At 33.4% G+C, this 20,015-nt stretch overlaps 1 protein-coding gene across 3 annotated transcripts in view; it reads left to right on the top strand.

Moving 5' to 3' along the window:
- LOC129216208 (protein PRRC2C-like) overlaps window positions 1-19,357 on the top strand; it is a 65,379-nt gene extending 46,022 nt beyond the window's left edge. For 2 of the 3 annotated variants that reach the window (XM_054850398.1, XM_054850396.1), the window contains 9 exons: window positions 6,392-6,729; window positions 8,125-8,241; window positions 8,810-8,938; window positions 9,027-9,254; window positions 9,335-9,525; window positions 13,143-13,416; window positions 14,659-14,949; window positions 16,154-17,020; window positions 17,515-19,357. In XM_054850398.1, coding sequence (XP_054706373.1) covers window positions 6,392-6,729; window positions 8,125-8,241; window positions 8,810-8,938; window positions 9,027-9,254; window positions 9,335-9,525; window positions 13,143-13,416; window positions 14,659-14,949; window positions 16,154-17,020; window positions 17,515-17,811 — 2,732 coding nt within the window. In that variant the 3' untranslated portion in view covers window positions 17,812-19,357. The remainder of the gene's footprint in view (window positions 1-6,391; window positions 6,730-8,124; window positions 8,242-8,809; window positions 8,939-9,026; window positions 9,255-9,334; window positions 9,526-13,142; window positions 13,417-14,658; window positions 14,950-16,153; window positions 17,021-17,514) is intronic. The other variant, XM_054850397.1, reaches the window with a different exon arrangement.
- The last annotated feature ends 658 nt before the right edge of the window (window positions 19,358-20,015 follow it).

Below are 20,015 nucleotides of genomic sequence, written 5' to 3'. Positions count from 1 at the left end.
GAGGGATGTGATTCGGGAGCCCTGCCTGGGGTTAGGATTCAGTTCCCCCTATTTCTTTTTTTAATTAATGAATATTGGAAAGCATACCTTCTTTAAAAAATATATCTACTTCACTGAAGCGATTTTTTATTGTTAATTTCACCACCTGCTATCTTATAAAAGAATTCTTTTTCAAATGAAGACTGTGCGGGAATGGTACCAATTCATTATCATTTAGTTGACCATACCCTTCCCTCACCTTTCCTTCAATTCTGGTTTGTTGGCGCTACCTTATGTAGACATTCCGATCAGAACTGATTTATGTTGCAAAAGTGAAAACCTTATGTCCTAAGTGATTTTATTGCTACAATAAAAATGTTTACGATCGACAAAAACTAATGGTGCGGCGCTGCGAACCCTTTTACCCCTAAAATTATCCAACATCGTCTAAAATTGCGTTTTTGGAACTTCAATTTCGAAATATTGCCGAAGGAGGGTTCCTGAACTCCATCCCTTCCATAGTGCATTCAAAAAGCGTATAAACGTTATGAAAGATGGAGAACAATTTCATTTTTAAAACTTCAAATTCTGGGAGACCCCAGAGCACCTCCCCCCCCCCCCCTTTCTCTAATGTTTTTGAAGTTGCTCAATATTGTTATTTTGGGACTATCAATCGGTTTGAAATAATTAAAGTAAGAGTCCCTGAACCCCTCCTTTCCCAAAACGGCCTACCATAGCATTTTTTGGACTTCAATTTGAAAAAATTTCTAGGGAGAGTCCCCCTGCTCCCACCTCCACTTATTGCCGGATTTTAGATTTTATGGAGTTACGATGTCAAAACGCTTAAATATTACAAATTTAAATCAAACACAGATTCAAAAACTAGCATTGTTAAAATCTACAACGTTAATACACATAAATTTTTCCTTAAGCCTGCATGCGGGGGGGGGGGGGGGGGAGCTGAAAATATTTTCCGTCTTAAACACATCACCAAACTTGCACCCATGTTTACCGCCTTTAAACCCAATGCCCTCGTAACTTCACTCAAGATGAAGGACATATTAGCACCAGAGTCCACCATACATCGTAATAAATGACTATTAGTTCCTGGTTCTGTTTTAACCATAGCCGAAAAGTTCTGCAACAAGATCGAATTGCTAGTCTTTTTTATTTCGTTTTTACTAGACGAGAATGATACCATTGAGGCAATGTGGTTTTCCCCCTGTCCCTCTTGATGGTGCGGTACTTCTCCCGTTGACTGGGGTGATCTATCTATTATTCCATTCTGCTTCTCGCAGATGAGAGAGTTATGGTAAAAGGAATTACAGTGCTTACACTTCAGAAATTTACGATCGCAGAATCTTCTCAAGTGATTTTGAAAACAGATAAAACATAGACCCTTAGTCATTAATGCCTTTTTCTTCTCACTAACACCCAATGCGCAATCATGATTCATATGATTTTGAAGGCAGAATATGCATTTCTGACTACACAAGTACCCATTAAACGATGATGAATTAAAGTTCCGTCTCTGATTGAAACTACCCCTGGTATCATGTTCGAATTTCCGAGGACAAGGCTGATTATCATTAACATGAGTAGCTAAAACTTCAGCAGTAGATTTATGGGTAGAATATTCATTTCGTTTCGAATTCGAATAAAATGTCTTATTCGGAGAGCCTGTGTCGTTAATTTTGTTCTGTGATGGATATTCCTTCATATTGGCATTTTTTGGATTAGCTAATATTAGCGCAGTTTCCCTACATTCTACTTCCATTCTCATAAATTCCACTAAATCCGTAATGTCAAATAATTCGTTTGTTTTGCGATTCCTATTGTAACTTAAATTTAATTCTTCTGGCAATTTCTGCAGAATTACTGGACATAATAAATTCCCGTACGTTCCTGTAGCAACGCCTAACGATTTTAGTGATCTTATTTGCACTTCTATTGCGTCATACATTTTTCGCAACCCTGTTACATTAGCACATGATTTAACTGAATCTACAAGCAAAAGCTTATGCATATGAGATGACATTATTATGTCTGAGCGCCCAAACCGTTCCTTTAACAAGTTTATTGATTCATCGTAGTTTTGATTTGTCAGAGAAAAACCTGATACCGCACTACGCGCAACACCTCCCAAATACGGTTTAAGATACGTAAATTTTTCCACCTTTGACAATGCGTCGTTATTATGAACCGCGACTTCAAAAGAATTCCAAAAATTCTAGGAAATAACTACAATCTCCATAAAATGTTCGGATAGTTAATTTCTTAAGTTTAACTACGTTTCTGGTTTCACTTCTGAACGACACATTATTAAGTGCCGCAGCCGCCGTTTGAACATTTTCCTCCGCATCAACAGTTACCTGTTCAATCCTCCTATTCATCTGAATTCCCACTCCCGCTCGTGGTCTATCACATAAAATGTCCAAGTGCCTTTCAATTTTGGATTTCATTTCGTTTACTTTATCTTTATATTCTTCACTCGTCTCTATATCTGCTAGCATATCCTCAATTTCAATTTTTGATTGTATTTCTTCATCACGAGTAATTACAGCTTTTAATTTTTCTAAGAGCTGAGATTTTAGGCTCAAAAGCTCATCAATCTTATCTTCCTTCGAATAATCATCCGAAGTGATTTCTATTTCTAATGTGGTCTCTATTTTTGTCAAATGTTTTGTTAAGGAAATTCTTAGCCCTTTACGGAGCTCTTTTAATCTAGCAAGATCCATGATAAATTTAAACAATATTAGCAATTTAAATTGGGAAAAAATGGGCCTACCTCAATCTCAGCGTATTCGTGTATCCAACTCGAATTTGTTGGAATCCAATGCTAAGTTTTGTCCTTTTATGTCCAAAATTACTTATATAATCACGTCCGGGTCACCATAGGTTTGTCGCAACACTTATGTTACGCCTTGTTGCGTGTTTTCTTACAAGTCCAGTAACTTCAACCAATTTCATTTTTTCTATTTTATTCACAATCACAACACTAATATTATATACCACAACAAACAATACTACTAACACATATATACAACTATTTACAAATGTTGGGTTTAGTTTCCATAATTCCACTCGGATCCTTATTTGATCCAAGCCCACACATACACGTCTTAACTACACGCAGTGTTCATTTCATCTGATTGGAATTCCCCTTCGGATAGGGAAGATGCCCTTCAAATCCCCTGCGTAGGGATTATCCCTCTTCCTGTGGCTTAAGTTGCCACAAAGTGCCTAAGTTTCCAAAAATGGAATTGGCTATTAATTAATGAAAATAACATAAAACGTGGCTTTTTTTTTTTTTTTCGAAATTTTTCTTAATTTTTTTTGAAAAATGTAATATTTTATCTTAAGAATATTTTATTCTAATTGATTTAGAAACTTGAGCTAAAAACTGGCAATTTTGTCCTTATTTCAGTTTTTTAAGCATTAATTGTTTATAACTACTTTTATGCGACAAGTTCAATTACTCCATTATCTTAAATTTTTAACTCTTTCCCCATATTTGGTCATTGTACGACGGAAGTAAAGGCGAATTTTCAAAAAGAGATTGAATGTTTATCTCAATGTAAACGATTGAAAATAACGTAAAATGTGCAATAAATTATGAATTTTTTAAAAGTTAATTATTTTCTAGAAAGAAAAATTTTGATTTTAATGTAAGTATCCTTTAATATGCAAAAGGGGAAAAAAATGATTATTGGCATTGGCCTATAATCAGCATTTTGTTGATTTTTATTATGCATTATATGGTATGGCCAATTGATGCAATAAGTTAATCATATTGAAGTTTAAAAATAGCTTGATATTTTGCTTAATATGTTTTGTGTTATGTACTAGTAAGAAATTAAAAAGTATTGTAAACGAAAAGCGAATGCTAAAAGATTGCTGCGCGATTACAACAAAAAGCTAAAATCAGCTGAAAGTACTTTGTTTTAAACAACTAGTAAGCAAATTAAAACGATTTTGGACAAAATGTTTAAAAATAAAATTTTTGAGAGGGGAAAAAAAAGGAAAAGTAATTCAAGGGTTTTTTTTTTTAATCTGAGGGGAAAAGTTTCAGTTTTTTTCCATGTTGCTACTTGAAACAATTTTAATTATTTAGAAAATATTGTTATTTCAACTTAATTTTGAATGAAACGAGTAACCTGGAATTTTCTAAAAAACAACCTGGAAAAGTCAGAGATTTTTTTTTAACCACAAGTGTATTAACCCTGCAAAAGTTTAGAGACAAAAAAAAACCCCTTAAGTTACTCAATATTCAGTAAATTACCACCCATTAGCCAGGGCGAAAGCAGAAATACGTGAAATACACCGCCAACTCAGTCATTTCCAGCCAAGGACTGCAGTTTCGTGCCTCTTGGCTTCCTTAAGAGGTTTTCCATCTCCAGCTCTCACTTTCCTATGCCGGGCTGATGAGTGCTAATAAGCACGAAACTGCAGTCCTCGGCTGGAAATGACTGAGCTGGCGGTGTATTCCACGTACTCAATATTCGTCTGACATGTTGGGCTTTTTTGTACTGTAAAATATGGCTGTTTACTTTTATTCGTCACTTCTATCGCCTTTCTTGTTTAAGAAACAAAATTAATCAAAAACTTAGTTTTAGACAAAAACATTTTTATATGTTTTTCATTACTTGAACAAGAGAAAATATTAATTTCTGTTTAAAAACTCAAAAAAGCTTATAGGTATATATATATATATATATATATATATATATATATATATATATTTTACGAATTTAATAAATAGTAGGTATTTCTGTACTGTTCTGTAACTTCTTCATAGTGTATTATGTATTTTGGAGTTGATTGTTAGAACTTGTATAATTGATCACTCGGCAAAGTCCAAAGTGACACCATTTTGACATTGCATTGGTTCAAAAGTAGTATTCAAGCTGGAATTAAACATTTTTATAGGCCGGAAAATATACATAAAATATAAGGTAGATTTACTTCCTTCCGAGTATAGAATTTCCCCTTGTTTGCGATTTGCAAGCTTTGTAAACTGTTGCTTTCAAGAGGGTTTTTTGCAAAGGGTTCGAATTACCGATTGCATACTTTGCTTTTATTTAGAAACAACATTTCAACCAGTTTCCTACTAAATAAACTTACCGTATTACCCTGCATTATCTGGCATGCTGCAAAATTCGAGGGTCGCCAGATTTTCAATGACACTTGCCTGGTCCTTTCCAGCATACTGGAAAAATTGAGGCTAGGGGAAAAAAATACTATTAAAAATATATGTTCAGCTTAAAAAATAATATAAGTTCTATATATATATATATTTATATCTTATTAGTATTAATAAACAGTTTAATTTTGTAAAATATCAACTAACAATGTCATTTGTCATTTTAACAAGAAAAATATTAAATAACGAATAATTTTATAAAAACTAAATTAAAATTAAACAAACATTTAAGCAGTAAGTTACTCTCCCTAAGCCAGTGATAAAGAATTTTTTATAGCTATTCAATAAATAAAAACTAAACTCGCCTCTCTAAAAAGAACCTAAAATAATTTATTTAAAAAATTATGAACAAATCACAAAACAATGATTGCTTCTGAATTGATTACTTTATTGGCATGTAATGAAATCCGTTAATAATGACCTACCATTAATTAAAATATTATATGCAAAACAGAATTGGAACTGTATGGGGAAATTTGCTTTTGTTTTGTTGCAAAATAAACCTCAAATTAGCTGTCATGCCGGAAAATTCGAGTTTCCCGGCATGCTGGTCAACCTCGCTTTTTTCTGGCATGCCGGATAATGCAGGGTAATACAATATAATCTTACATAACTTCTTTAAAATGCCTTTATTTCAAGTCAAAACTTTTCCTTTGAATTAGCAAAGTTCTTAAAATTGTTACCATTTTAGAAATGTTTTAATACTTGCCCGAAACTCATAAAAAATTGTTTTAAAAAGACAAGTTAGTTATTGACTAAATACACATTTTTATTGTTATATATCATTTACTTAATCATGTAATAATGAGATTTCTTGCTTTAGCAATCCACAAGTCCTGTAAAGCGTCTTTTTTTAAATTGCGATTCCCTGTAAAACCCCTTAAATTTGAACCCGTTTTCAAACAGTGAGGTATATTGTTCGAGTCCTTTTGTTACAGCACAAGTCCTCTTTTAGAATATTGTATGTTTTAAAACTAAGTAGATTTTCAGGCTAAAAGATGTCCATATCAATTGAACTAAAAAGTAAAGTAATCTTGACTTGATTTAAATTTTTAAAAAATAGTGGAGATGGGTGACTTTCAGACTCAATTATTCATGTATATATGTATGTGTATTTATGTAAAAACTTTGCTCTCAGTACAGTTTGAAGAAACAGGTATATTTTCTAAAAATTAGCTGTTTTAATTTTAAAAAAAATTTTCCCTTCAGATACCTCGCCTGCACCACCTTCAGTTAATGCTTGGGAGAAGCCTATCAATCATTCCTTGCGCTCCCACTCTCCCGTAATAACAGCTAATGTACCTACTTCAAGTACTTCTAATACTGTTGTAAGCTCTTGTGCTCCAACTGTATCTGAAGTTCAAGTCCTTGCTAATACATCAAAATCGAGTAGCTTTGATCGCAGTGACCAACATGATAGTGGAATAGATGTAAGTGATCAGCCTGCATCTGCAGCATCATCGCAACGATCATCTCCCAGTAATGACTGCAAGATACTTGCCTCGACTGGTTCTGTAAAGAGCACAGTAACTGAACCATCCGACTTGGTAAGTATCTATAGTAAAATAAGTCTTAGTACAATCAACTATCTAAGTGTGTATTTTCTATCATTTTATTACAGGGGTTATTGTGTTCTGTATCTAATTTTCGATTTTTGTATCTGTAATTTCATTAGCCATTCTAGTGGCAGTATCACAACCTCTCAATGTTAAAATCCGTAGAACTGCACAACTAAACTCAGGCTTGGCATAAATATGGTTGATAATATTCATTGTGTAGACCTGTTAAAATGCAATTCTAAAATAATTTTGCTTTAACAAATTATTTCCAATTTTTGTATTTTTGTTGCTTTTATTTTCAAATATGCAATCTCTTTGCCACTGATATTTTCCTCATTTTCGATGCTTATTGCATTTTGTTTAGAGGCAAGTAAATTGAATTTTCATTTATTTTTATAAAGATCAAACGAAATATTGTGCTCTTTATGAATTTTGAATGCTGGTTTCAAAATATTTAAGGTAATAAAGATCTTAGTTTTACAAAAGTCTCCCCACCCACTGTTCTTTTTAAAAGTGTTGGGTATTTTTCCATGAACTTAAAATAACCCCTGTTACTGCACTGCAGTTCTCATTTTCCCCTAATTGTATGTTATTTTACGGTAAGATGAGATTTAAATAGTATTTACGAAGGAACCGGATAAGATGTTCGAGAAACCTTGCAGCTCTTTTAAGAGTTTGGGACCCAATGAAAACTGAATATGCAAAGACTTACTCAACCATTTCATGTTGGTCTGAAGCAATTTTCACAAGCATAGAACCAGCGGATGTTGTAAGATTTTGGATGGTGTTTCGTAATATGAATATGCAAAATCCACTGCTAAATCTGACCTAAAAGATGTTACTTTTTTGCATTTATTAAAGATTGGGTAATTTGTCACTTAAAAGTATATTTTGGGAGGAAAAAAAACATGAAATATAAGTTTATATGCATTCTATATTTTTAAGAAAAATCATCTTTTTTTCCCGGAAACAAAAACAAGTCTTAAATTTTCTACCAGTTTCCCTGACCTTCATTTACTAAAAGTGTTAATTAACTTACCTAATCATGGTGTATTCTCTTATGAATAATCCTTTGTAAATGTACTATTTCTCTATAAAACTGAATTTTGACCTGAAGTTTAAATTGATTCCGTTTAATATTCATATTTTGCAAAGAATTAAATTCTCTTTTAAAAAAAAATATCTCAGCCTTTAAGTAATTAGCTGTGTGAGTGTGTTGTTCTCCATTGATTAATGTATTAATTCTTGAAGAATATGTTTAAAGAACTAAAACCACTGTTTTTCTGCCATTTCTTTGTCTGAGCAAGGGCAATAAAACATGGGGCATTTTAGTTAATTTTTATTATTCACTTAAAAGCATACTCAGTATGAACTGTTCTTCAGGTGACTGAAATTGATACTTGCAAACCAATGTGTACTGTAGTGTTTGAAAATAAGAATTTCAAAGCTGAAAATGCTGTTCTCGATAAATTTGGGCTGACAAAAGTACCGACTGTTAAGGTAAGTAACTCTGAAAATAAGGCAGTACTACAATAAACTATTTTCTTGAAATTACTTTTTTGCATTGTACAATCTGCTTTCGTGTCTAAGTCATGTTTTCAAATTGAGTCTCAGATATCATGGCATAAAAGCAGTTGTTCATGTGTTCTTGGCATCTGTTTTATAATTTTGCATTCTTCTATTGTTCTGTGATTCAGTCCATCACATTGGTGATGAATTTATGTCTCAATAGCAAGGGATACCCTAGACTAGGGGCTCCGAGGGAGATTACAAAATTGTGTTTGATAAATGTTTTAAGTGGTTCTGTGACAGCCAAAGGGGTCTCCAAAAATGTATGGCGACGGTTCCCAAACGTGAGATCTGGTAGTGCAGATCTTTCCTCATTTATTGCATTGTCACACAACTGCCACCTCCTGTATCAATGAATGTGTTACCCCTTTGCTTTTCACTGTTGCCTTGTTTTGTCTTGTGAAATTTCTGTCATCAGAACAATATTATGAATTCTATGTCAAACTCAATGTTGAAACATTTGTCCCTAAATTGTGATAAATTTTCCTTTTTTACATAGGATATAACATGTGATACTATTCCCCCTGTTGGCAGTTCAATGCCTAAATCAAAAGAACCTTCGCCTGAAACTGATGAAAAAAAACACTGTATTTCTGTACCATTTTCATCTAAAGATTCGTTTGGTAAAGTAAGTATTTTTTTTCTCTTATTTTACTTTTCAATATGTTTAAATTTTTCAAAACATTCTAATTGATTTTTTGTTTTTTTCTATTTAGACAGATGAATCATCTGAGGTAAAATTAGACTTCAATTTTGAATCAAAAATAGACCAACTAACAAATGATAAGTCCAGAAGTGCAAATAGTAGTAATCATCTGTCTAGCAAAACAATGAACATTGGGCGGACGATAGACGTGTCAAGTAATAGTGCCCCTGTGAATGTTCAATCTCCTATATCCCCATCTGATGACGAATTAAACTTGAAAATTCAGTCGGTCAAAAAAGTAAGACTTTCACCAATAGAATTATCTCTTTTAAAGTGTTAGATGTGTAAATTTATTTTGTCTCTTTGTTCTTTGCACAGGTATGGGAAAATGATCCTCCTCTTCCTTCTGTAATAGAGCATACACAACCTACTTCTGAAGAAAAATCCTGTCCAACTTCTTATAGTTCCTTTTCCAGTAATTCTGATCCTTCGAATGTATACAATCCAGCAGTTGATTCTGGCTCTCAGACAAGAAAAGAAGTTGTCGACTCAGTTGAAATATCATTTAGGTATATTTTAAAGTTACAAATCAAGACTCCTATTTTTTTATGATTTATTGATTTGAATGTGATCTAATTCTTGTTCTGATTGACCTCGTTCTGATGTAAATCAGTGTCGGGTCCTTTAGTCTTTTAAATTCTTTTTGAAATGTAATGTAGTCGAACCTCGTTATCCTGACACCTTTGGGGTTGTCTGCTAAGTGTCATGGAAGCAAGAGAGATGTCATTACCGGAGCAGTTAAAAAACTCATTAAGTACTAGTTTATAATAAAACTACACAGTTAAAAATAATGAATAGTTTGTTATTAATTGAATTCAATTAATGCAGTTTTGAATTATTGACAGACGAAGAAGTCATGAGAAAAAAATACTTATGTTTTTTTTCATTTAGAAATACTTATTAATATGGGTGTGCTTATTTTTCGAATAGCAATTTAAACACTTGTTCTTTCTACTAATTTGATTTTTAAGGGAAGGGGGGGGGATGCAGTAATTATCAGCGAAGAAGAAACCATTTGTAGAACTCTCACTCTTGACCTGAATTTCCTTCACTTTTATTTGTTTTCTTTTCAAATTATTTGGCTTTATGCAAATATCAGACAGTGTTCTCCAACTCACGATGCTTTTCCTCTACAATTTTTCAAGTAATTAATTGCTGAATATTATCTTGTCAGGAGTACCGCTAAATAGCGGAACATAGCAACAACCAAAACTGGTGGCAACAAATTACCATTTGCTATATTATCGGAACAGTAAAGGTTTATCCTGAAATCCAGACATATTTAAAAAGGTAACAAAATGTTGTTGCAATAAATGGTTAGAGTAGACTATTCATAGCACAAATATCTTTGTAATTACACTTAAAATTAACTTTTGCAAAAATACAAGTGCATGGTTAAGGAAGTGAAGGAAATAAAAATAAAATTTGCATAATCGTACAAAAATGCAATTCATCACACCATCTATTGATAAAAATATAATTTGGAATTTCACTGATTTATATTCTATTCGAGTTTTAAGGCCACATTTTTAAATCATATTGATTTTTGGTGTAGTCTCATTGTAACAGACATGCACATTTAACATCAAGGTAAATTAAAAACTATTTATTCCTTGCCGAAAGTACCAGTATTTCACCTCCGCAAATATTGGTTATTACCAAATTCCAAAATAGCTGGAAATACCTGTATTTGTTACACTAGTGTTACAGTCACTAGTGGTGTGGCCAGAGCCTAGCTGTCATGCAAATGCGTTTTGAGCACCTTAGTGTAGCGGCGTTCGACGAAAATATAGATAAAAGCGTTGTGGACAAAAATACGTTTGGCGTTTATTCAAAATGTGTCTTTAAATACATTTATTAAAACCTAAGTTTTTATGTTTTGAAAGCAAAATTATGTTGATGTATATTCAGGGCGACCAAATGGTCCACTTTTCCCGCCTAAATCCGTTTTTTATGGTAAAATCCGCTTTAGACCGCTTTTTAACATTTTGGTCCGATTAGTTTGCTTTTATATTGTTTTTACTTAAATATCAGATTTTAAAAGTTTTTCATTTCGTTAAAAGTTACTGTACACCCAAACACGCCACCCCAGCCCGTGTTAAACCAAGGTTCGTTCGCTTATGAAAATCCTTAAAAAGTGTTTGGGAGAGGGACCCCCCCCCCTCCAAGTGCTTGAAATCCTTGAAAAAAATATGAAAAGTTTCTTTATTGCTTAAATTCTTTCAAAAATCATTGGATTGTGCTTGTAATTCTTTAAAAAGTATTTCATTAGTTCAATTTTCTGAACATATTTGATACGATTTATTGCGAAAAATTGCTTTCGTGTTTGAGGTTTCAATCCTTTTGCATCTTGTTAATATTTTGATGCTTTTTACAATCTGAAGTGATTTTGACATGTGCTACCTTAGCTTAGCTTATTTTTCGTTTGATTTCAATAATTAATGAAGGAATTATTTTGGAAACCATGGCAATATTGAACTTACTCGGACTTTGCGAAAAAATGCTTCTCGCGTTTGAAATTTCAATCCTTTTGCATCTTGTAAACATTTTGATGTTTTTGACAGTTGGAAGTTATTTTGACATATGCTACTTTAGTTAGCTTATTTTTCATTTAATTTCAATAATTAACTAATGAATTATTTTGGAAACTAGGGCAACATTGAACTTACTCGGACTTCGCGAAAAATTTCTTTTAGTGTTTGAAATTTCAATCTTTATGAATCGTGTAAATATTAAAATATTTTACCCAATCGAATTTTATTTTCCCATGTGCCACCTCAGATTAGCATGTTTTATGTTTAATTTAGTAAAAAATAAATTAATATATTTTCTGGGAAACATGCCAGCATTGAACTTGGTTCGTGAAAATTTGCTTCTCCGAGCCTTCAATCGTTTTGCATCTTATAAATATTTTTGTATTTGCGGCAATTAGAAGTTATTTTGACATGCTACGTTAGATTAACTCGATTTAATTTTTATTTAAATAACTGAAAAATTAATAATTTTTGTGATTAATTTAAGTTTATTTAGTTTTACGAACTTAATTTTGATTATTATTAGTTTATTTTTCGGTTATTACTGGGGGGATTTTTTTGGGGGGGGGATATTAAAATTGAACAATTGAGCACATAACATTTTAAAGAAGCATTTGTATTTGAAAGAAAGTTGAATTTATACTTTTATGAAGTTAAATTTGTGCACATCATTTCATTGTCATGATGCCTGCCAAAGGGGGGAATTTTTTTCCCCTCCATAAAATTTCCAAGCACTCATGGCCCTGCAATCGTGAAGTTTTTTTTTTTTTTTAATGTGAGCTATATGATTCTCGAAAATATACTTTGAATATGAAAATTGCAAAACTAAGCCTCATGTGATCTGCTTCCCTTTTTTGATTGAGCATTTCAGACATTTTTAAGAAAACTTTCAATACAGTAGATCTGGTGTGTGGTTCATATCGGTTGAGAAGGGATATAACACTATTAAGAAGCATTACAAGACAAAAAAACACAAAAATAATTTTAAACTGAAGAAAAATAAAGCACAGCTTCATCTATCCTTCAGTGAGACTATAAGCATCCCTGGTTCAATTCAAAATGTATCATTACCCCTATTTAGTTCTAAGGAGGCTGCCTTAAGTGCTGAGCTAAGTGCCTTCCATCCAAATGTTTGTTTAAACAATATTATTATTCAATGGATAAAAAGATTAATTGTGCAGAAGGTGATGAAGGAATTGTATCATTAAAAATCAGTATTATGGTTGATTAACGAATCATCTTCACAGATTTAGCAACAGGCAGCTAATTTCCCTTTTGGTGCTTCTTTGGGTTTAAATGAATGGTCCTCCCAAGGTCCTCTTTTTGTATCCTAACTCGTCCTCTTTAGTCCTCTTTTTGATTAAAAATGTATCTCTTTTACCCTTTTCTAAAGCTGAAATGTGTTGGGGGCCCTGTATATTGCATACTGAACACATCTTATATTAAATAAACTGATTTGACACTATCAACTTATAGTTAGGAACAACTAGTTTAATATGTAATATTTTAGTATATTCATTTAGATCAGATTTCAATACTATTTTGAGATTAATAATATGTGCATAAATTTTAAACAAGATTTTTTTTTCCAGGGAAAATTCACCTTTGCAGCAATCATGTACGAGCTCCAGCCTTGCTAAATCCATTGAACACAGTTCTTCTGGTAAAGCTCATATGCAAATAACAGCGCAACATAATGCTATTTCAGGGCCTCATTGTACTGGTCCTTTGAGCCCTCCTTTAATGGCTGGACTAGAAGCTATGCCTGGTATTAGAACAATTACTGGTCTAGCAAGTTCTGTTCAAGTTGCCGGTATACCTGCTATTCCAAGTCCACCAACTGTACTCTTCAATTCATCTCAACCGGTGAGCAATTTCTTTCTTTCTTTCTATGGGGCTGTCCGTAACTTGAAACTTTTAACTGTCCCAAATGATGTAAATATAAGGTTGGTATGCATTCAGAGAATTCAATTTATCCTCAAAAAACTGCTAAAAGTCGAAATTTTACCTACCTGAAAAACTAAATAAATGACCTTGAAAATTGTGCAGAGAGCATCTGTTCTCTCAGTTTCTTTCAGTTCTCCGAGTTCTGAACAACAGAACTGTTTCCATAGGCGCATAAAACTAGGAAGGGCAATAAGTAGCTAATGAAATGCTCCTTCATTTAGCCATGCCTCTCAGTCTAGTCTAGCATTTATTAAATTGAATCCCAGGGTTCAGTGGAGATCAATCTTGCAAAACTTCAACTCAAGTTCTGCAAAACTTGCATTTTCGCTTTTTAATGTGTTACTTAAAATGATTAAAATGTCAATAAAAATAAGTTGAACAGAAGCTTTCAATCAGAATTTCCGGAATAAATAGTACAGAAGATATAGAAAAGAATTTTAAGCTATAAATTTAATTTTGTTTGTTTTAAATCAGCATCACATTTTGTTTTGTGCAAAAATGCCTTCAGTTGGGTGCAAATCTTATCTGGCAGCGTTGTAATGCTGTGCTTAGGATCTGCGTAGCCCTCACCATGCTGTACATAGTTTAAGTAGCCAAATTTGGTCGAGATTGGATGTAAACAATGGTTATGTATTGGGAACATACAAAAAATATATACATACATTTTTTGTTTACGTTATATAGATGATTCTTTTTGTCACTACAGTGAACTCTCTGTATCCGAACTCTCCCTAATGTGAATGCCCCAATATTGTAAACACATTTTGATGCTGCCAGCTATTGGTATGCATTATCCAATCTGCCCCTATAATGAACACCTCCATAATAGGAGCATTTTTGCTCCGTCTAAAGAGTTCCGAAAAGAGATTCTAAATTATATTTTCTGTACAAAATTAAATATTATCCTTGAAAAAAAAAATGGAAAGTTAATACGAGTATTTGAAATATTTTCTATTTGTATAAAAAACAAAAAATATTGATGGTTTTTTTTTCTCCCAAAATTTTTAATCTATTGTTAGCATTCCAGTTCTTCTAATAAAATGTGTAGAAATTTGGAAATATTCTTAAAATAGACATATTAAATTTTTAGTTTTGGAGGGAAGTAATGTTTAAATGGATGTTATGGTGGTCAAGTTATTAATTATAATATTTATCCTGTAGATGGCACAAACTGGCATGTATCAGCCCTTACAAATGGATCGACAAACACCAGCTGCTGCTGTTGCTGCAGCGATGGTTCAATTTTCACAATCTCCACATGGGTATGCTCCTTTGGGAACTTACGGTCTTTCTCACCAACCACCGCCAAACCCTCAACTTTCAAATGCTTATGGTCAACAAAGTCTGTTTGTTCAACCACCAGCTACGCATCAAGGACAAGACTTATATTCATCTAATCAGTATAGAGTACAGCCTCCTTATGCTCAGAGTCAACATGTTTCCTCTAATCAGGTATGCTTTTTGTGTGATGTGTGAATTAAGTTATTAACCCTAGAACTACAAACCCATTTTTTGTACCTAACTTCAAACCCGGGTATAAATTTACCCCATGTGTTAATTGCTCATAAAATCATACTGAAAGCTGTCATCTGACTCATAAGTGCATGAATGTTTTTTTCTTTTCATGCTAAAGAGATTGGTAAAAAGCATGTTCAATTTTATCAAGTTTTAGTTGGTGAAAATACAAATTTTATAGCTAAAAAAACTGAAAACCTAGTAAAAAGTGCTGAAAACACAGCTTACTGGGGTAGACATCTACCCCAGTTTGTAATTCTAGGGTTGATATTGCTGCCAAGTTCTGCTGTGGCCTTCCTTTTAAACCCATTTGCTCCAACATACTGCTGCTGCTGCTAAAGTGTACAGTGTCTCTCGGCTGTTTTTGTTTCTACGATCTGTACGCAAGTATTGCGCAAAATTTCACACTGGTAGCCAGAAGTGAAATATTTTTGTCGCCAACTCCATGGACAGATTTGAGGTCATAAGTGTTACAACAAGCGTAGTAATTGAAGTAATCAAATGACTTGCCTGCATTGCACAAACTTGTGTTTTAGATTATTTTTGTGCTGTAGTTAGATAGTTGTTGAAAATTATTCTTTTCTGCTGTATGAAATAGTGTTCTTTACAGAAGTTCCAACCATGGGTGCAAGACCTTCCGTCTCAGGACGGATTTCCGTCTTAGACAAAATTTTCGAGACGGAGGTCGGGACGAAAAGAAATTAGATGACTCCTCCAGTTTTTACTCAAAAAAAAAAAAAAAAATGTGTGTTTGAAAAATATTCTTTAATATTACTCTACCGTTCCATGAACACATCACCAAACTTGCACCCATGGTTCCAACAGACTGCAGCTTTTCTTAGTTATAAATAAAGCCTCCCTACAGTTTAATCTTCCAAGAATAGATGCCAACCCGTGTAATAAAACATTCCTGTGATTATGTTTAATTTTTGACTCATATTTAATGTTAATGGTAAGCACTCTGTTGAAAGCTAAATCCCTAAATTTTTGAACTTTTTCATTAGAAATATGTGTTAACTTTTTTTTTTTTTTTTTTTTTTTTTTTTTTTTTTTTGTATTTGTGATTTGAATACCAGTTTGATTGTTTTTCTCTTTTTGATATGAGGCATGGCTATATTTTGGGACATTTTTTTCCCCTTAGGTTTTGAGTGCACAACAAAATCTTGCCAATTCCCATTTGCTTGGTTCTCAATTAGTGCAGACTAGACCGACTCCAGGTCCCTCTCCAGCTGCTCCACATCTCCAGAGCCTTCATGGATTACAAGCTGTTCAACCCACACCTCAGACATCATATTTTTCTACTTCTGCTCAACCACAAACAGCTAATTATTATCATCAGCCTCCAACAACTCCTGGTTCACCTATGCAACAACAACCTCAGTACCCATCTCATCAGAGTTATGGCTCTCAGTCTGCATTAAACGTACTTCCTCAAACAGCTGGTGTAACCCCAAATTTTCGAAACTTTGGAAGTCATCAGTATAAAGCTCCAAGCAGTGTAATGAGCAACATTGTGCCTGAAGGGGCTTCTTTAAGGTCTACAACTCGGTCTCCAACTATTGACGTATCTGCCAGCAGGAATATGTTCAATGTCAGTTCCGCTGTATCTTCTTCTATGAGCACAACATCTATTGCAGTTCCTTCAATGTCAAATTCTAATGTAGTTGGCAAGATTGGCCAGCCTCAAAGCAATGCTATCCAAAGCAATCGTATTGGCTCATCAACTGGAAAAACTTCTCAGTATTCATTGGCCCAAACACAGCAGCATTATTATCCATTTGGACAGCAGAAGTTCAGTCATGTTCAGTCGAACACTGTTAGACCTCAAGTATTATTTCAAAATGTAGTGAGGAATCCTCCTCATCAGCAACTTCCTGCTGTTGCTGCTGCTGCTACTAACTTGCACTATCCTCCACCCATTCAAAGACCAGGACCAACAACTGCTGTGGCCCAAGCAACACCACAGCCACCACAGAAATTGGGAATCCGGCCGCAGGCTAATGTTTTGGTATGTGATTTTCAATTTGGTTTGCATAGTTATGCAAATGCTAATTGGAACTGTTAATATTTAAAAGCATAAAAGAAAAAACATTCCTTTTATTTAATCAATATTTTGTAATTATTTAAATTGGCTCTAGCAGTTTTTATTTTTTTGGTTTTACATTGTAATTCTGTGTGTAGTCAAAATAAAAAGGATTTTTTGATAAATTGTTAAGTTTTTTCCCCCCATGTTCATAAATTTCCGTGCCTCACAGTATATTGTGTAATTGAACATTTAGCAGAAAATTATTTAAATTCATAAAATATTTTATGATTTTTTAAGTCATAATGTTTTAGTGGTATTATGTGGTGAGTGAAGTAATTGAATAAAGATAGCCCAGCCAAAGGATTTTCATACTTATTAAGGTAATAAATAGTACTAGTAATGAATAAATGTATTTAGTAAAATGAATGATCTGATTCTGTAACTTTTATGTGTTGATTAAGAAAATGATCTTTCAGGTTCATGGAGGAAAACTAACCTCTGCACAGCAGGCAAAGCTGCGAGCCGAAGCTGTGCAACAAACCCAGATGTTCTTTGCACATTCTAAAAATGGCAAACATGATGAAAATGTGTCAAACATGCTTTCTTCTCAAGATAAAAGCGGTATGCAGGCAGGATCAGTGCAGAAGTTGGGCATATCGAATTTAGTAAGCGAAGATGAAAAGGATAAGCCCTGCCTTTCTTCTGGAGAGTCTGTAGCGCCTTGCGAAAGCCAAGAAATTGAAGGAAAAGATCTGCCTCCTGGTGAAGAATGAAGGATTGAAACTTAATTGATCTGGTTTAAAAATTCTTCACATAAGATTACAGCATGTGCTGGAGCAAGGTGTAAGGCTCACTCATACTTCTGTGTAGCTGCCTACATCTTGGAATTTCATTCACTTGTTAACATTTAACTCCCGTGACATTGCATGTAATGTCTAACCACACCAGTGGACATGCTTTGAAATCAACACTTTTTCTGTATTTCTCTTTCAAATCGAAGAAAAGGGACTCTCCTGTTTTATCTACCAGTGGCATATCTAGTAACTTGTTTCTCTGCAAAGACTGATAGCATCTCAGAATTGGTAGTTAGTCTTTTCATTGGACAGTTTAATTTTTCTAAGAAATGGTACTTTTTTAGTTTCATGGCGGTAAGTTATGAATGAATGTTTTTAATGTCAATAAAGATTACTTATCATGAGGAAGTGAGAGTTTGAAGGGAATAGGTACAGTTAAGGATGGAGTTTAGGCCCATATTATGTATAAATACCCTTCTGGTTCTAATACCAGCTTGAGATATTGATATTTTGATGTTGGGATGGGATAATGGAGTTTAAAAAGTATATATGTATATTGTGCGTGCGTGTATGTGGATAATCTTTGAATTCTAATGCTACTGCAGTGGCCGGGCTAATTGCTTATTATACTTACTCAATATTGAAATATTGTTTGCTTTTGGCACAAGTGATGTATGGCGGTATACAGGTTGTTTAATAGGTACCAATAATATATTTTCATGAAGTGGACCAAAATGGCGAACAAAAGTACAATCTTTACTTGCGAAGCACTTAAATGCTATTTATTATTTTTTCTTTTTTTTTTTCTGTTTAATGAATGTTGTGATTAACTGTCTTCTAGTTTGCATGTTGTGAGAGGAGTACTGTTGTGGCCAGAGACTGCTTGTATGGTCTGGCAGGCAGTTCTTGCAACAAAGTGGGGAAGAAACTTCCAGTATTTTATTTTTAATCTTGTACTTTAATTATAAAATGGTTGAAGAGATGAGTGAATGCACTTGTGCCCTTTAATGTATAGAATGAATAAGGGTATTCATATTTAACTTTATTTCTTAAACGAGTACTCAGTCTCGTGAAGATGCTTGTGAGCACTCTCAGGTAGAGGTGCTCAAAATTTTTTAATGGGAACTGCTAGGGACGGTTTAAAATCTTTGTTCACTTTCTGTACAATATAAAGTGAAGCACGGCCAATTTCGACAGTGCTTTACTGCAGTGGTACTGCTTAGAGCCATGAACTGTAACGCCAGCTTCAAATTTCATGTATACATACCACATTGTGAGACACTGCCGGCCAAGTTAATCTGCGGGGTTTAGTTATTCATTTTTTATGTTAAATCATTACACAGATGCATGCTTTTAATGTTGACTGTAATGTGCTTTAAGAACTGTACACTAATGTCACTTCGTGGTGAACAACAAAAACTAAATAAAAATTTCCCCTCTTCAATGGAGATCAAAATGTTGCTTTCCCCATCAGAAGACTGTTGTATGTAGTTGACTTTTGCTGCAATAAAGCACTGTAAAGTATGTATATGATGTACTTTTTATTTCAATCTGTCATTAACAAATTTTACAGATCCCGTGACTTCAGTGGGTTCGTACCTGTGTAAAATACAGTCATACATATGTAAAATATAAAATTTAGAGCTGCTATTGTTTTTGAAGAATGGAACTTAGCTGGGTTATAGTAATTTAATTTCACTTTGAAAAAAATTTTCAAAGCTTTAATAAAAAAATAATCATATTTTCTTTTGTCCAAACTGAAAATTATAAGTTGATTTGCTTGATAACATCTTAATTGCAATTTCACTCCGGTTTATCCTCTCTCACTTTGAAAGCTATGTGATAAACCATGAAAATAATTTGTAATGTTTAAGTCTTAAATATTTAATAAAAGCATCTAAAAAATAGTTTTTAAAGAAATTTATTTTGTCATTGCTGTTCACACATAAAAGTTAAAGTGACATTTAATGTAATATTTTGCTGTAAGTTAACTCGCATTGTTCCTCGAAGGCATTTTTCAATAAGTTACCTACCTGTCTGCTCTTGTCTTTCAGAGATAGTAACAATTCATGCAGTGTGTGGTACAATTAATTAAAATACCTGCTGTTGCGATTCGTGGTTTAATTTAGCAAGTGGGCCCGCTGTGTAAAGTTTTCACAATAATATTTATACAGATAAAATGA

The sequence above is a fragment of the Uloborus diversus genome, chromosome 2, assembly GCF_026930045.1.
Source record: "Uloborus diversus isolate 005 chromosome 2, Udiv.v.3.1, whole genome shotgun sequence".
Classification (NCBI taxonomy): Eukaryota; Metazoa; Arthropoda; class Arachnida; order Araneae; family Uloboridae; genus Uloborus; species Uloborus diversus.
This window is presented reverse-complemented; position numbering and strand designations above follow the sequence as displayed.